The following is an 18,276-nucleotide window of genomic DNA, read 5'->3' on the forward strand; positions in this document are numbered from 1 at the left end:
CTCCTTTTCTGATTTATGTACACTCAATGTTTGAACATTCTGGACACTACTGTATCATTATGTACAAGTGCAAGGTCAATGTTTCCACGAGTATTTTATGTACAGACTGTCCTGTGACACACACAGTTACCAATGACAATGATGACGCATTCCCTCTTGGTAACTGGCTCCAGCTGCGCTCCTCTTCCTCCCCCTGCACCCTTCTGCCCACAGCCTGGAGGAAGCTGTTTGCTGTTGGCTGCAAAGGAGAAGCAGGTGGATCCAGCTGTTTCTCCACAGTGCAGGAGAGTGAAACTTCACTTGCTTTCCCCCTCCTTTTAAAAAAATAAACATCAGGAAAAAAAAAAGACGTAACAAGCTGGCTGGGGGTCACGGTGCATGTTATTTCAAGGCATGGAACAAACATGGGGAAGAGACTTCTTTGGCCAAGGAAATTTGGTCCTAAAAAGACGTAACAAGCTGGCTGGGGGTCACGGTGCATTGTTATTTCAAGGCATGGAACAAACATGGGGAAGAGACTTCTTTGGCCAAGGAAATTTGGTCCTTAGAACAAGGAGGATCTTCCTTGTAGGAGCACAAGACTTGTGGCCTCCTTCTTTACCAAGAGGCCTCCTGGCAATCACAGGGTGAAGGGCCAGGTGCTGCAGGCGCTCTGTGGGTGGCGTGTTCTCTAGGGGTGTGGGGAGCTCCTGACAGGGTCTTTTCTAGAACTGTCTGCTCTTTAAGAGTGATGTGAAAAGGAAGCTTTTGAGAGGCAAGTCTCACAGTAGAGGTGTTTTGTGCATCAGTGTTTTATGGTTCAACTTCCTTGGAAACATCTTTTCAGAAGCTTCTTCACAGGAGTGGGGTTGGTGTTGGGTTGGAGATAATACCTCCTCTCTAGGCACTGCATTTAAAGGTGAAATGCCACGGTTTTGTTCTTTTGAGTGTTAATTTCTCCAAATTCAGACTTGAGCACTGCTGTCCAGAGGTCCATCCCAATCAGGTAATGCTAGAGAATTGCAGGTTTCGAAGCGCAAGAGATCATGGGAGGCTGCTGCATAATGCCGGAGACAGAGCACCATAAATGGGGAAATGCAACATTCAGGCAGTGCCCTGTGGGAGAAGAGCAGGGCACTGTCCTACCCCTCTTAAGTTTGGTAATCTTCTGTATGGCAGCATGTCCCTCCTGTCCATTTTCCCATGTGCTTTTCACCCTTATCTGTGTTCCCTGCCCTCTTCAGTCGTCAGTGCCATTTGGGAGGACAGGTGGTCTAAGCCCTGCCCAGGAAAAGGGGCAGACAAGTCCGAGACTTCTCCAGGCTCTGGGCAGGGGCTGTTCCCCTCCTGGTGTCTACCCCATCCCCAGCTGAGGATGGTCCCAGGTTCACAGCAGGCTACAGAACACAGAGCCGCTCTTTTACCCAGATGTCCCGAGCACGCTCAATGCTTGACTCTGCTCAAAGGAGGTACATGACATGCATGAGTCCTTTCCTCTGTGCTGCCCGGGCAGAAGGAGCCCAGAGGGCCAAGCAAGCATCAGGACTAGACTGATACCAGGTAGGGGCAGGTGGCACATGGGGACCACAATTTCTCGATGGTGTACTTTTGGAGAACAATAAAAACAGGTACGTTCACAGTTCATTTCTGCTTTCCTCAGTCCCTGCCGCTAGGTCAAATGTTCCTTGGGGGGAGAAAATTCTTTCCTGGCTGCAAATTAGATTTTAGAAAAAGAGCAGACTGCCAATGGTAGCTATTTAAATTTTACAAGAATGTAGGAATGCAATTATGTAAAAACTTAGGCTCACTAACTTTCCAATTGCTAGATCTATTTAAAGTCTAGGCACTTAGTGTGTATATGTGTGTGCACGTGCGCATGTGCGTGTGTGTTTGAATGAGACAAAGAGAAAGAGCAGAAGAGAGAGTTTCAAATGGATTAAGACTAAATTAAGTTGCTATAGAAGACACCTATCACATCCACTTACATTCTAAGTAACACTGCTGACTTTGATGTTTAATACAGCCCCCTTCTTAGTCTGACACGATTCAAAAGACGGACCATTATTAATTCTCAACTAGAAAAAAGCTACTTCCTGGAAGATAATCTGCTGAAATTGGGCAAACCTAAACGGCACATCTTTAAAAAAGATAGCAGGCTTCAGATGAAAGCAAGTTAATTCATCTGAGTAGTTTGTAAAAGACCACATTGAAGAACAACAGAATATGCAGGTCTACTTGTGACCCGTCGTCTTTCCATTTTTGCAGCTGAGACAGTCCCAAAAACAGTTTCCACACGCGAATCCAGGCATCACTCCTCACTCTCTTGCTAGCTTTACACTGGCCTCCAGCAACAAGTGGACCATCCCTGGACCTGAAGGTAAATTATTTCCTATGCAAAAGTAAAAGGTTCGATGCTGGACACGGATGGGACAAACTGTCAAATAAAGTTTGTGATCATGCAGATGAGTTGGGTGCTCTGAGGGTTTCCAGTTTTTGCCCCACACGGCCCCGCTGCGTCCCTGCCTGTGCCATCCCTTGCAGATGGCTCTGGTGGGCCACGTGCCCCCACGTGCATGGGAGAGTCCCCTGGCCCCAGCATCAAATGCAGGTTCCAGGCTGTGCAGGGGGCTGCTGCTTCCGGTTTCTCACTGCTCCTGACTTTTCTTTGTACACTATTGGCATCTGCTGAGAAATGTCCACCAGGGCGCTGGCCACAGCAAGACCTTGGGAAAATACACAGAAGGGGACAAGTGTCAAGGAGCAGTTTGTCTGTATTTGTTTGTTTATTTATTGGTACTGGGGATCAAACTCGGGACCTTGCGCTTGTGAGGCAGGCAGTGGGACCACGGAGCTAAATCCCTGGCCCTTGTTTTTAAATAATTTTAAAATTTCTTTGTTTAATTTCCATGGTGCAAAAAAATTTAAAAGTACACAGTGAAGAGTTTAACCTTTACTGTGCACCTTTCCCCACATTTTCCACCTCACCTGGGTAAACCTCTTCATTAGTTTCATATTCTTCCAGGGTTTATTTATGCAAATGCACCTACCTGCCCTCCCCACTATTTTGACACAGAAGGTGTAGCCTGCTTTTCAGCAGATGTCTGTCTGGCAGTGGGATTGTGGAAGGAGACTATAGCTGTGCCCATTCATCTGCCTGTCTCCAAAAGGGTGGCAAGAAAGCCAGTGTGGTGGCATACCACTATAATCCCAGCACTCATGAGGCTGAGGCAGGAGGACCACTGAGAGTTTGAGGCCAGCTTGGAATACACATTGACTCCTTGACTCAAAAATTAAAAAAAGGTGGCAAGAAAAAGCTGCATGCTTTAGCACGAACTTCAGATTCATCCTATACCACTTATTTGGCATGGATTATTTTTATATCCACACTATGATGCAGGCAGGGCAAACTCTAGGGCCAGGCTTTGGAATAAGCAAGATTCTTTAACTCTCCCACGTTTCAGTTCTGTATTTGTAAGATGAGCACATTAACAGCACAGGGCCAGTGAGTGAATTTCTTACCTCTTATTCTCAGTCCCCACACTGCTCCTAGGTACTGGGGTCCCCCGCTTTTCCTTCTATATTGTAATGAACCTGGTGTTCACTGGGTAGGTCAAGGTTCTACGGAAGCTGGATCCCTAACGTTGCAGAAGTGGGCCCTCAGAGCCCCTCTAAGGCTGTCCTCAGGGGCTGTCATTCTTGTCCCCCCTCTGCTGGGCCAGTCAAATGGGGAGGAGAGAAGGATGGCTCTTAAGTGCCTAGTTTGTGGTTGGCACAGTGGAGAATCCACACCAGTGACAACTGTTATGGCAGAGTCAGATGTTCTAGGAATTCAGAAAAGGGCACCAATTTTGTGGAGCAGGAGGTCTAGGGGTATGGCTCAGCCATAGAACACTTGCTTAATGTGTGCCAGGCTCTGATTCCATCCCCAACAGGGAAACAAACAAACAACCCCCCCCAAAAAAAACCACCTTTCTAGGTATGCTGGTATACATCTGTAATCCTACCGACTCAGGATGCTGAGACAGGAGAATCCCAAGCTCAAATCCAGCCTGAGCATAGAAAGACCCTGTCTCAATATCAAAAGCGCTTGGATGCAGTTCAGTGGTAGAGTGCTTGTCTTGCCTTTGTGTGCAAGGCTGTGTCTGATCCTCAGTACCAAAAAACCAAAACAATGTTCACATAAAACAGGAGTTGTAGAAGAGTTGGCAAGGACAGCCTCACTGTTGGGATGGGCCTTGAGCAGCAAGCAGAGCTTCAGCAGGTGTTCCAGGCAGCAAGGTGCACCAAGTGTGTTGCCACCAGGCACCTTGCTCCAGGGAGCACCAGCCAATATTTATAAAGCTAGGTGGTGGCAGGAGACACCTACACTTGAGTGCTAGGTCATGAGCCAGGCTGTCCTCAGCACTGGCAAGGCTGAATCAGGTTCTCAACTCCAGGAATCCTGAGGTAAGACAATGAATCCTGACCTCACCATGCCTAGGGCCTCCCCTGTGAGGATACCTCAGATCGCTGCTGCTGTGTAAACTGAACCAGAAGCCCTTCTGGTCTGCAGGTGCTCTAAGGGCACATGTAGCTCTGGGCTGGACCTCCTGGGCATCCTTTCCTCCCAGGCTCCAGGTCATCTTTGGTGGAGGGCACTCTGAGCTTCAGAACCTCTGTATATGAAGGCTGCCTAACATGTTAACACTGCTTGAGGCATCCCTATGGAGTACATCATAATTAATGAAGGTATTTCCAGAAATGCTTTCCACAGTGCCTCTGTGTTCCATGTAAGAGAATATTTATGCAAATAACGATTCGTGTATTTGATGGAAAGGTGTACAAACATTGGTACAGCATTATGTAGTAAGCTGTAAAAATGTTAATGACTAGGCCAGGGATTTAGCTCAGTGGCACTGTCCTCGAAAGCACAAGATCCTGAGTTTGATCCCTGGTACAAAAAAAAAAAGTTAATGACAGTTATATGAGAAAAGAAGAATAAAAATTAGATCTACATAGTCATTCCAACTAAACTGCTGGCAAAGGCTAGGAAGAAAACAGAATAATAAAAGTTGGTGGGTGTTAGCATAGCAGAAGTGTGAGTGAATTTTCAGAAATCTTTATGTTGTTTTTATGGTTATCTGTAACTTCTATTTAAAACAGAGTAAAAAAGCAAAAGAAACAAAGTGGGGCTAGAAATACTAATATATGCATCATCAGCTTTGAAAAGACAATGACAAGCCAGGGGGGCGTGGGGAAGATGACCAGGGGGAAGGATGGTGTGCAGGGAAGCAGCCTAGATTCAGAGACTAAACAAACAAACAGAGCCAGAGGGTCCAGGAATGTTGGGGAAGGTCCAGTCTGAAGTACTCTCTAACCAGAGAGGCCGAATAAGGTTGGACTTCTCCAGGAAGGGAATGGTAACCTCAGGAACAGTTTTTGGAATGTAAGCGACAATGGCATTATATGACATAATCCCTGTCAGGACAATCTTGCCTTTTTGTGCTGTTCTCTGTGAGAGAAGCTCCCAAGGCCTGGCTCCTTCACAGTCTCGGCCCCTACTTACCCGACTGCCCAGGAGGAGGGATTCCACCCAGGCCTCGAGGGAGCCTCACGAACACAGAAAGGACAGCAGCTTTGTTGCCAAAACACGGCTCCAGGGCAATGGGTTTGGGAACAGTCTGTGGAAAAAAAGAATTACCTAAAGCGGTGTTCTTCCATCTCTTACCTATCCAGACACTTCCTGCTCACTGGTGCTTACAAGAACCACAATTTGAGGTACACCATGAGAAGGATGGTACTGCTTGCTACCTTCTACAGAGTTTCCCACATCTACCCTCCCTGAGGGTGGCTTGAACTGTGGGGAAGGTGATGTCTAGGTGGCAAGGTGGCTTCATCTGGGCTCTATACTTTTACTTAACTTGAAACCCTAACTCATACTTGTAGGTCAAAGATAGAGGTTTGCCAAAGTTCTGCATACCTGGCTCACACGCAGACTCTGGGATTATGGAGACTTTTTTGTAAATTCCAGCTTATTTTGTCAGTTCTCAGGCACCAGTAGACAGGTCCCTGGATGAAAGAGCTTGGAAGAGCTGGACAGTTCACCAAATAGAGCGCTCATGGACTCTCTGGATGCACTTGACTCTGGAAAATACGTCCTAGCTTTCTATTGCAACTTTGAGATAGGATAAGCATAGATGCCCCTTGTTTTGGTTTCTGTTGCTATGCAGCCAATTTAGCCATTTACAAAATAGCCCTTTACTGTCTCATGGTCCTACATGCAAGAGACTCAGGCCTAGTCTTGTCCACATCAGCTCTGGACAATGCTCAGACTCTTACGCAGATCTGGCAAGGCTGAAGTCAAACTGTTGGCTGGGCTGTGCTCTTCTCTGGGGGTTTGGAGGAAGGATTTGCTTTAGAACTCATTCTGCTTGTTAGAAGATCCAGTTCCTTGTAGATAGGTGGAGGTCAAGGAGCCCCCATTTCCTTGCTGGCCATCAGTCAAGAGCTGCTTTCCTCTCCTGGAGCACCCTGTGCTTCGTCTCTCATGGCTCTTCCCCCACAGGATTGCCTGCCCAGCTTCCTCTTCTGCCACCAGCCAGTGGCACTGCTATGAAGGGAATTTTATTATATCTGCAAAATCTCTTCATAGTAGTGCCTAGGGTAGTGTTTGACTGAATAACCAGGGGACAGGAAGTGAGAGCCACCTTTAGAGTTCTGCCTACCATTAATCATAAATATGTCATTAATTTCTTCAATTTGGTTGGGGAAAATAATTTCTAGTACTCCTCTGCTGAGGCATAGGAAACTGACCGGATGGGTGAAATGGCAGTGGTGGAAATTCAGTTATTAGGCAACCAAAAATATCTAGGTGAAGCCAGCCACAGTGGTGCACACCTGTAATCCCAGCACTGTGGGAGACAGAAGCAGGAGGACTGCAAATTAAGTGCCACCTAGGCAACTTACTGACTTAACCGGACTCTCTCTCTCTCAAAATGATAAGCAAAGGGCTGGAGATTTAGCTCAGTCGTTCTGGTGCCAGCCTCGCAAGCACAAGGGCCCGAGTTTGATCCCCGGTACCAGAAAAAAAAAAAAAAAAAAAAAAAAAAAAAAAAAAAAAGATAAGCAAAAAGGAATGGGGATGTAACTCAATGGTAGAGTGTACCTGGGTTGGATCCAGACTGCTAGCTAATTAATCAATTAAACAAAGAAATCCCATGCTGTTTACAGAAGATATTTTAAAATAAAATATAAAAAAGTTAAAAATAAAACCATGGCTTAATAAAATAAACCATGAAAATACAAGTACAGGGATACTTTGGGTTCACTAATGCTTTGGTTTGGAAATAATTTGATGTGCAAACAGAAACATTTGGCAAAATTTTGTTTTTGGTTATCAACTCTGCACTGGATGACAAACACAACTATGGTCTTCTTTCCCACACAAATACTACCATGGCCATCTTTCCTATACAAACATATATGTGGCCACCTTTTCCAAAATTGTAGAACAAATTGTTTGTGAACCGAGGTACCACTGTATAATCTTGATGTCAAAATCTGACAAAGCATACAAAAGTGAAAACAACTGTAACTGCAAAATCTTAAAATCCTAGCAAAGAGAACTTATCACCTATGATATAATTATATTACAATATGACTAAGTGATGTTTACATTAGAAATTTAACTATAGTCCATTATTAGGAAACATATCAATATAAAAATCTTCACAGAAATAATTCAAAATATAAAAGTCATGATTACCCTAAAAATCATGATTTTCTGGCTCATGAATCCTAGAAAACTGTAAAACTCATAATTTGTTAAAAATGCATTTAAGGAAAAAAAGATCACTGAGAAGATTATTATATTCTAAACCCTGTTCCTGGTATTAGATATGAAATAAATCTAGCTGAATGCCTGCTTTCATGAAGCTCACAGCCTAGGAGCATTAAACAAATCACCTCACAAATATGATGAGTGATAAGGAAAAGAATTAGAGGATTCCAAGAGCCTATCTATATAAGAAAATGGAACAAGGCAAGGTGCTGAATGCCTGTAATCCCAGCACTCTAGAAGGCTGGGGTGGAGGATTAAAAACTCAAGTCCCACTTGAACAATTTAGTAGATTCTGTCTCAAAATAAATTAAAAACAAATTAAAGAAAGGGCTGTGGATTTGGCTTAATATGAAGACCCTAAGTTCAATCCCAATACTGAAAAAAAGAAAGAAAAAAAAAAAAGGAAAAGACAAATCTAGGTGAGAGATGACAGTGGCTTAGAACAAGGTGACAGCAATGGTGGAGGTGAAGTTCAGTGGCTAGAAAATGTAGAAGACATCAAAATATTCAATGCTATTGCCTGTCCAATGAGAGAACAAGAGTGAGAACTAGTTAATATTTCCACAGTTTTGGTTTGAGCAACTAGAAGGATTGGGCAACTTTCACTGAGTGGGGGAACATACACCAGAGGAATAGGTCAGGGACAACATCCAGAGCCCAGTTCACACGTCAAGTCTGACACACTTGTTAAGACACCCAAGTGGGAACAACAAGTAATACTGATCTGGAGGCTCATGGGAAAGGTCTGGGTGGAGGGGATCATGGACTGTAAGTCCGTGATAGATAAGCTCATCCAAGGGGTGAATATAAAAGACATAAGAGGTCAAAGACTAAGCCTGAGATACATTAGTTGGGAGAGCACTTGCCTAGCATCAACATGGCCTGGGTTCTACCCCAACACTGCAAAAATAAAATAAAAGACGTTGAGAAGATGAAGAGGACTGAACCATTGGTCAACAGCCATCAGGAGGTAAGTGTGACATGTGGAAAGAAAGTCAAGAAAGTGTTTTAAGGAGTAACTAACTGTGTCACATGCTGTTGACACAGTGACTTGTTCAACACTTCAGGTTTGTCTATTTTCAAAAATCCAACAAATTATTATTATTTTGTCAGGCCAATGTTTAAGTTTAGGAACATACTTATGATTTTATTGACTCACTATTCCTTCTTTTACTGTAGTCCATCTTGAGTAATTCTCCTTCTTTCTAGCATACCCTTTGGACATTCCTAATATATACATCCATTGTGGCAAATTCTGTTTATCTTCTAATCTGAAAATACCTTTTTTCATCCTTATTCTTGAAAGGCACTTATTGGGCACATGAGTCAAGGGTTCTACTACTGAGCAACATCCCCAGCCCTTCCCAAGTTTTAAAAATAATGTTAGAAAATACATGCAAAATCTTCCCTCTTAACCATTTAAAAAGTACACATTCAGTGGTGTTAAGTAACTTACACTGCTGCACAACCATTGCGCTATCCATCTGCAGAACTCTTTATCCAGCAAAATGGAAACTATCCATTAAACACAAACTCCTAATTCTCTTCCTAGCCCCTGGCAACCACCATCCTATTTTCTGTCTCTATAAATTTAATTATTCTAGATAAGTGATACAAGAGGAATCATATGGTACTTTTAAAATAACTAGCTTATTTCACTTAGCATAATGCCCTCCAAGTTTACCCATGTTTATAGCACGTATCAGGCTCCTTCTTTCAAAGGCTGAATAATATTCCATTCTAGACATATATTACATTTTGCTTATCCATCCACTGAAGGACACTTCACTGCTTCCCCTTTTTGGCTATTAAGAATAATGCTGCCATAAGTACTGTTGTATAAATATCTCTTTGAGATTCTGATTTTAATTCTTTTGGTTATATACCCCAAAGAGGAAAGGTTAGGTTCCATGATAATTCTTTTAATTTTTTTTAATGAACAGCAATACTGTTTTTTGTTTGTTTGTTTGGTTTTTGGTACCAGGGATCAAACTTGGGACCTTGTGCTTTCAAGGAAGATGGTGGCACCACTGAGCTAAATCCCCGGCAGCAATACTGTTTTATAGGGGCTGTATCATTTCAATTTCTTCACATTATAGGGATTCCAATTTCTTCCATTATAGGGATTCCAATTTTTTCACATTATAGATGGATCAATCTCTGGTTGTTTTTAAGATATTTTTTCTTTGGAGTTCTGCAGTTTCACTAATGGTAAATCCATCTCTACTTCTTGTCTTCCTTGTTTGTTTTCTTTCCTGCTTATAATATTTTCTGCTCTGGAATCTACACACATATATTCCATCAGTTCTGGAAAATTCTCAGTCATTCAATATTTGAATATTGTCTCTCCTCCATTTATTTGTTCTGGTACTCTAAAAATACAACATTGTATCTCCTCATTCTGTCCTCCATATCCTTATAATTGTTGCTACAGTCTGTGTGATTTTTTTCACATTTTTCTTCTAGTTCTTAAATTCATTTGTGTCTAATACATTCTTTCTGAGTTATTTATTTAAAACATTTCAACAACTATATTTTTCAGTTCTAGAAGTTCCACTGGTTATTCTTGACTTTCATGGCTTCATCATCTTTATGATTCTAATTTTTATTTCTTTAAACACTTCATGCATAGCTGCACTGTATTCTTTAGATGTCAGTTGCAACATCTGCAGTCCTGCCTAAATCACCTCTTGTTTCAGCTAACTCTCCTCCAGTGGCCACCTCTTTTTTATTTTTTTTGGTACCGGACCATCCTGTGGAGACTTATGGGGACTTCTGAATAACCTTCTTACCTTTATACTTCCCCCAATAAGGTCAGGAGGCTCTTCATCTGTTTCCAAGGCAACGTTTACGGAAGCAAAGGGTCGACTGGCCATTTGCTGCATCTCTCGAAGAAGTTGCTAATAGATAATACAGCAAGTATTAGGCAACAAGTTATCAAGGGGATTCTATTACTGAACAATGCATATTAAAAATACCTTATCTTCCCTGATTCAAACCAATCAAATCTAAAATCAAACTTCTGTGACAGTTGGGGGAAACTAAACATGGACCAGGTATTAGAAAACATTAGGAATTATTAAATTTTGTTAGCTGTGATAACATCATTGTTGTATCTTTAAAAGCTCCTTATCTGTTGGAGATACATGCTGTAGTAGTGGTGGATATTATGCTATGATATCTGCATGTTAAATAAAATGATGGGGCCCTACTGCTTCATTTTCCTGCCTAAAGTCAGGCCTGCTTTCTTTCTACCGAAACTGAACCAGATATTCTTATAGCAACAAAACATTGTGCCTTACTGCACAGCAGACAAGACTGTCTGCAGAAGTGGTGTAAATGGGCTGGGGATTTAGCTCAGTGGTTCCGCCACCTGCCTTGCAAGCGCAAGGACCCGAGTTCAATCCCCGGTACAAAAAAGAAATGGTGTAAGCAAAAAACACAAATGGGAAATTCTGTAGAGTAGAGAGAAAGAAGGGGTTCTGGACTCAGGGAAATATAGATGTGAACCCCTGCTCCAACTCTCTCCAGCTGTATGACCTTAAGAAAGGTGTGTAAAAACTGGGTGTAGTGATGCACGACTATAATCCTAGCACTTTAAGAGGCCGAGGCAGGAGGGTTGTGAGTTTGAAGCCAGCCAGGAACGGAGAGAGGCTGTCTTAAAAAAAAAAGAAAGAAAAAAAAAATGAAAGGTGTGCTTAACATCTCTGGGCTTCAGTTTCCTCTTCTCTGAATCATTCTGATCCTATGAGGTCAACAGGCTCAGGTAAGACAATGCCGAGCACATGGTACATGGTCACCCATGTACTCTTAAGGGTATTAGAGATCTTCTGGGCATGTTCTTGAGGTTTGGGTTGGAAGACATACGAGACTTATGACAAACTACTTCCTAGGAATTATGGCAGGAGACAGAATCCTGGGCTGCAGGACTCAGGGCTTTGTTCTAGAAGGAAGTTTTTATGTTAAAACAATAGACTTTTCCATTTCAAAAAGATGATGGTCCATTTATTTACTCAGCAATTATATGCAGCAACCCAGCTCTCTGCCCTGTGCTTATCTAAGTGAGTCATAGTGAGACAGAGCTCCTTCCCTCCTGCAGCTCTGACTCCAGACCTCCATGGAGTGCAGGAGGTGATGTGGGCAGAAGACTTCCAAGCAGGGCCTGGTATGTGCAAGGATTTAAAGTTTCCACTACTGATCTTCTAGAAATGATGAAATATATGATGAATGGCCAGGTTCAGAGTTACAGAAACATCAGTCTTTCCATTTTCCCATTTCTGTTGTTCGCTTACACTATCTCTGAAGGAAGAGTTCATTCATTTCTATCTTCTGTGCTATTTTGTTGCTGTACGAATATCTGGTTCAGTTTCAGCAGGAAGAAAGCAGGCCTGACTTTAGCCAAGTAGTAGGAATATGAAGCAACAGGGCTCCACTGTCCCGTTTTCCTTTTTTATTTTGAGTCAGTTCTTGCTAAATCACTAAGTTGCCCAGGCTGGGCCTACGCTGGGTTTGAATTTAGCATCCTCTTGCCTCATGCTCCTAGATTTCTGGGATTACAGGTGTGCACCACCATAACTAGCTCCCTTTATTCTCATTCTTATGAAAAGCTCTTGATAAGACTGTGTCAAATCAAGTGGTGGCCATGCTGTGGCAGAATTAAGGATGTTCCATACAGATTCACATTAAGTCTACTGACTGCTGCAGAACCCTATCCCACCACAATGCATGTATCACTGATCACTAAACAGTTAAGGTGACTTTTCTCAGAGAAAAAGCTCTCCCTGAGATTCTTTAGCTTTATTAAAGAGGCTTACCTCTCTACGCCTAGAGGCCCAACAACTTTGTTTGATCTTCCAAACCACAGCAGCCACCAGGAGCAAAGAGAGGAAACAACTGTGAAAAAGGAATGTACAGAGTTATTATCCCGGTCCCAGAATCAGTACCACAGGTCTTAGTTCCAAGCTCCCTTCTACTGCTTCATCACCAGGCCCCAGTCACAGGAAGCAGAGCAGGAGAAGACTTTGGGGAGTTTCCTGACCTGACTTCTCGGAAGGTCCTAGAGCGCTGACCTCCAGAATGGCCCATGTGGTCAACCTCAAACATGAGAAACAATTCCAAGATAATGACAAGAGATAATAAGCAGGCCATTCATTAATCAAAGCAAACATTTACTAGTAAAGTCTAAGCAAACAAAAAAAGTTCATTATTAAAGTAACAATAAGCTTTTCATAAGAGGTAAGCAGAAGGAATAGAAGAATTTTATGTGTATTAATGTATTTTCTTTTTCTTTTTTTTTTGGTACTGGGGATTGAACTCGGGACCTTGTGCTTGCAAAGCAGGCAGCAGAACTACTGAGCTAAACCCTCGGCCCTATTAATATATTTTCGATAATACTTTTGCAAAGTAAATACATGTATTTTTATACAGTAAAACACACTTAAGATGCCCAACGCAAGCCAACAACTTTCTTAAAAACATTAAGAGAAAAATAACTCTCACTGGTCTTAGAACTGAAAAGATTTCAGTATCGTCTCATCTATAAACCAAGTACTGAATGATTTGAAAACTACCATGAAGGCAAAGAGAATACTGGCTTCTGGTTATAAAGAAAATTGAGCCAAGTAAGCCCTTCAGATATCTGCTATAAATAACTTTTAAGTTGGCTTTTTTACTCATAACTTGTAAAAGGGGCTCGGTGTGGAGTATTTTCCAAAGAGTACTTGGAAGACAGAGCTCTCCGCTCCCCTGCAGTCAGGGACCCTCTTGAGAGGCTCCGTGTTTGCAGTACAGGGTTAGTTTCATATGTGACACTGACACAGACTGTTCTCCCAGGCATGCTGGAGAAAGGCACTCCAAGCTGCTGTGAAGATGGAACTGCTCAAGGGTTCTATAGCCCTCTGCCTCCCAAAGCATGTGGTGCAGACCCTTCCAATAGATGCCTTGACGAGAGAAGTACCTTCAAGTCCCTGCACATCAGTCAGTGGACAGCCTTCAAGTCTGTCTTGTGGGGCCTCTCTGCTGTCTGTGCCTCCCTAGTGACAGTCTACAGTGTTTTTTGAATTTGTATCAGGCCAGGTCCTGTTCCCAGCTCATGGAATACATCATTGAATAAGACAAAGATCACTGGTTCCATGGACCATGCCATTTTCATTCCAGCAAGTGAAAGGCAACAGTACAGAGAAACAAACGAGAGCCTGTCAGAAGGCAGTAAGTGCTACAGATATAAAAGGGTAAGGAGTGCAAGTGGCACTGCAGAGCAGATGGTCAGGGGCTGGGGATAAAGCTCAGTGACAGAGCACTTGCTTGCCTGATATGCCCTGGGTTTGCTTCTCAGGACCACACACACACACACAAAAGCTAGATTAGATGGTCAGAGTGAATAGAACTTCCTTCCTGAAAAGGCGACACTGGAATATGCAGAATGGATTTGCAAAGTTCACTGGAAAAGGAGATCAGTCATGTAAAACTCAAAGCAAGGACGTAACAGTCACGTTGAGATATTTACTTATTCTGAGACCATTTGGGTGGCCATAGCAGGACCAGGGAGGGATATAAGCAAAACAAGACAACAACGGTGCAAACCATGATGGTAGCAGAGGTGGAAAAAGCATTTTGGAATCTGGATACAACTTATAGAGACAAAAAGAGCTCCTGATGGGCTGATGGTAGATTATGGAAGAAAAAGTTTTTGGTGTAACGGACTTGCCATCAACCTAGAAAGAGGGAAGGAACAGGAAGGAGACAGAAGATCAGGACTCCACTGATGTATACCAGGCAGCAAGGGGAGATAACTGGGGCAGATAGAGAAAGCTAGAGGTGGGGTGCCAGGTGGTTTGGAGATGGCATTTGGGAGTCATCAGCACATTAGTTGGTATTTGAAGCAATCAACTTGCATGAAGTCATCGGGGGGATGAATACAGATATAGGAATGTCCTGAAGTACCCAATTTGAGAAGTTGGGGAGAACAGAAAGAACCACTAAAGAGTCTGAGAATAATCTACATTTTTCATGGTTCCATGTACAACCCTGCTTCTTGTTACTTTTATTCCAATACATAAGCACACGAGGTTAAGAGAAATAGGCAGGCTCATGCCTGCTGTAGCAGTGTAAATTCATGCAACTATCTGCTGATGTTCTCACATTTTGATATAGCAATTATAAGAATACTATCCCATTCTCTCACATTTTTTTCTTTTCCCTTTTTGTTCTTCCCCTACGCATCACACCTTCCCTACACCTTTAGCGCCTGTCTTCAAATTTCTAAATGTCAGTAATCTTATTAGAATCTTATGCATTGTTGCAGAATATTCACACCAGGGAAACTATTCGGTATGTACACATGTGTGACTTATTTATTTCACTTAGGAGTATATCTTCAATATGTATCCATTTTCCTATGAATGAATCTATTCTCTCGCTCTTTATGGCTGAGTGAGAGAATGAAAAGATGAAAATAAAGTGTTTGTAGATGGGGAGGGGAGGAGGGGGTGAAGGGAGGGCAGAGGTAAGGGGAAAAAATGGAGAATCAAGACTTGCCATGTAAAGGTACATGATCCCAACAATGAATGTAACTGTACTGTATCCCTAAAATGTACCAATAAACTCAATAAAATTAAAAAAAAAAAGAATACTATCCCAGAAAGACAGTCACAGAAAAGTACAGTGACATATTAAAAAAAAATGAGAGCCAGGCGTGGTGGCTCATGCCTGTAATCCCAGTACTCGGGAGGCTGAGGCAGGAAGATCACTGTGAGTTCAAGACCAGCCTGAACTACACAGTGGGTTCTAGGTCAGTCTCAACTACATAGTGAGACCCTGTCTCAACCCCCCCCCAAAAAAAAACCAAAAAAAACAACCAAACAAAAACAAAACAAAACAAAACAAAAAAAAGAGGATAATCTAAGACTCAGCCAAAAGAGAAATGACCAAACTGAATAAGATACATTCAAATTATGGGAAAAGTTGTTTTAAAAAACAAGGTGAGGGCCAGGGATTTAGCTCAGTGGTACTGCACCTGCCTCACAAGCACAAGGTCCTGAGTTTGATACCCAGTACCAAAAAAAACCAGGAAGAATAAGGTGAAAGCTAGGCCTCGTGGCAAATGCTTGTAATCCCAGCACTCCGGGAGGCTGAGGCAGGAGGAACACAAGTTCAAGTTCCGACTGGGCAACTCAGCAAGATCCTGTTTAAAAGAAAAAAAGAGGGGACAGGAGCTCAGTGCAAAGGCCCTGATGTGTATAGTATACTAGTGTACAGGACATCCCCTAGTTTAACAACAACAAAACAGTTGATTCTATGTATAGCGAAAGCAAACCACAGAATACTCAGTAACACTGAGCCAAGCTGTAATGGTTTACATCTAAAATGTCCTTCAAAATCCTCACGTTCAGAGGTGGGGCCTTGTGGAAAAGTGCTAGTCACTGGGGGTATGATTTGGAAAGGTGTATACTGTCTTCCTCAGCCCCCTCTCCTCCAGTCTTTCTCTGCTTCCCGGCCACTATGGAGTAAACAGCCTTTCTCTGTCAGGTATTCTGTCTTGGAGTCAGCTGACCGTGGGTTAAACCCATTGAAACTGTGAGCTAAAATAAACCTCTCTTCCTTTGAGGTGTCAGGTATTTTGTTCCACTGATGGGTAAGTTAGTCAATACAGAAAATTGGTACTGGGGGTTGGGCCGTTGCTATGACTCTACCTGATCATGTGATTTGATTTAGAAGCCTTTGGAACTTTCTGTAGGAGTTTAGAAAAGTTTGGAAGCTGGGCATGATGGCACGTATCTATAATCCTAGCCCTCAGGAGGTTAAGGCAGGAGGACTGCTGTGAGTTCAAGGGCAGCCTGAAGTATATAGCAAGACCTTGACTTAAAAAAGAAAAAAGGCTGAAGAAGTGAGACAGAGAAGCTGTAGAGTACCATGAACAGAGATTGATGAGAAATTCTGGTTGGAGCTCGGAAGACCAGCATGCTGAGAGGAATGTGCACAATAAAGTCCAGGTTCAAGAGGTTTCAGGTGGGAACAAGGACTCTATTGGCAGTTGGACTAGAGGCCATGTGTGTTACATTCTGGCAGAAAATCTGTATGTATTTTGCCCATGTCCTGAGACTACAGGAGCCTGAGATTAAGGGGAATGTACTAATTAATTTATTGGAAAAAATATTAAGGCAGCCCAATGTTCAGTTTGTGACTTAAGTATTGCTGGCTCTGCTTTTAGCCAGATTTATGGTGAAAATCAGGAGCAGAAAGTAGAGCTGAATGATTTGAAAAGTTTGTAGTTTTGCCAGAAAGGAAGCTCCTAAAAAGTTGGGACAAAAGAGAACATGGTTCCTGAAAAGACTGGCATTAAAAAGAAGCCAAGTACAGTGGTAGCTTGGTTCACGAACTTAATTTGTTTTATAATTCTGGAAAAGATGGCCAGATTCATGTTTGTATGGTAAAGATAGCCATGGCCATGTTTGTTACCTGATAGGGTGCTTGCAAACAAAACCAAAATTTTGCCAAATGCTTCTATTTGTGAACCAAACCACTATATTTTGCAAAAGAACAATAGAAAAGATGGCTCAAAAGCATCTAAAAAATCAGCAAGACCTACCTTCTGCAGGCTCAAGGGAGCAAAACTCTAAATATTTAAGAAGAGAGTCTCTTGGATACCTCATTTAGAACTGCCTAAGGAAGTGTATCCCCAAATTCAGACACTCAAGAGGCCACTGCAGTCATGGTCCAAGGGGGCCTAAGCTACTCCTCAACCTTGGTGTCACCCACATTGTGCTGGTTTTTCAGGCATGCAGAATGTAAGAGTTATGGGGCTATAGAGAGTTATGGGGCTTGCATTTGTATTTCCAAATATTGCCTGGGAGACCAGGCAAAACTGTGTGACAGGGTCTCTTCCAGGAGCCCACGAGATGGCAGTGCATGATCTGTGAGTGAAGCTAAAGGTGCATTCTCCAGGAAACTAGTGATGTAATGTCTCAGGGGAGAGCCATAGAAAGTGAGTGGAGCTAGTCCAAGTGAGAGATCAGGTAAACTGTAACTGCAAGGTCATAGGGACAGGGCCACCAAAACTTTGGAACTCACATCTTACCACAATCTGCCCCAAGTGCTGGAAATGCAGCAACATTACTTAATGTTTGCCTTGCTTGGTTTTGGTCTTGATTTGGTCTCATTTCTGCCAATTCCTGTTCCTCCCTTTTGGAATGGGAATGTTTACCTGTGGCATTGTATGTTGGAAGTTCTTAACTTTCTTCTTCTTCTTCTTCTTTTTTTTTTTAATAAGGTCTCACGATTAAGAATTTGCTTAGAGGCTTAGAGATTTTGTACTTTTTAGGAACACTGGAAGAGTTACATCTCTCGTGACTCTTAATAGATAGACTAAGAGACTTTTGGAGGCCATGGGTAAAATGTTAAAGTTTAGACTTAAAATGTCCTACAAAATTCTCATATTCAGAGGTGAGGCCTGGTCAGAAGGTGCAGGTCACTGAGGTATG

General features: G+C 42.6%; 1 protein-coding gene across 1 annotated transcript in view; it reads right to left on the reverse strand.

The window, feature by feature from the left end:
- Positions 1-764: 764 nt before the first annotated feature.
- Atrn (attractin) overlaps positions 765-18,276 on the reverse strand; it is a 178,142-nt gene continuing 160,630 nt past the window's right edge. The window contains exons 27-30 of the mRNA XM_010611054.2: positions 12,613-12,691; positions 10,591-10,698; positions 5,525-5,639; positions 765-2,702 (exon numbers count right to left, since the gene is read on the reverse strand). Coding sequence (XP_010609356.1) covers positions 2,578-2,702; positions 5,525-5,639; positions 10,591-10,698; positions 12,613-12,691 — 427 coding nt within the window. The 3' untranslated portion in view covers positions 765-2,577. The remainder of the gene's footprint in view (positions 2,703-5,524; positions 5,640-10,590; positions 10,699-12,612; positions 12,692-18,276) is intronic.

The sequence above is a fragment of the Fukomys damarensis genome, unplaced genomic scaffold (assembly GCF_012274545.1).
Source record: "Fukomys damarensis isolate Sample0158 unplaced genomic scaffold, DMR_v1.0_HiC HiC_scaffold_7, whole genome shotgun sequence".
Taxonomy (NCBI): Eukaryota; Metazoa; Chordata; class Mammalia; order Rodentia; family Bathyergidae; genus Fukomys; species Fukomys damarensis.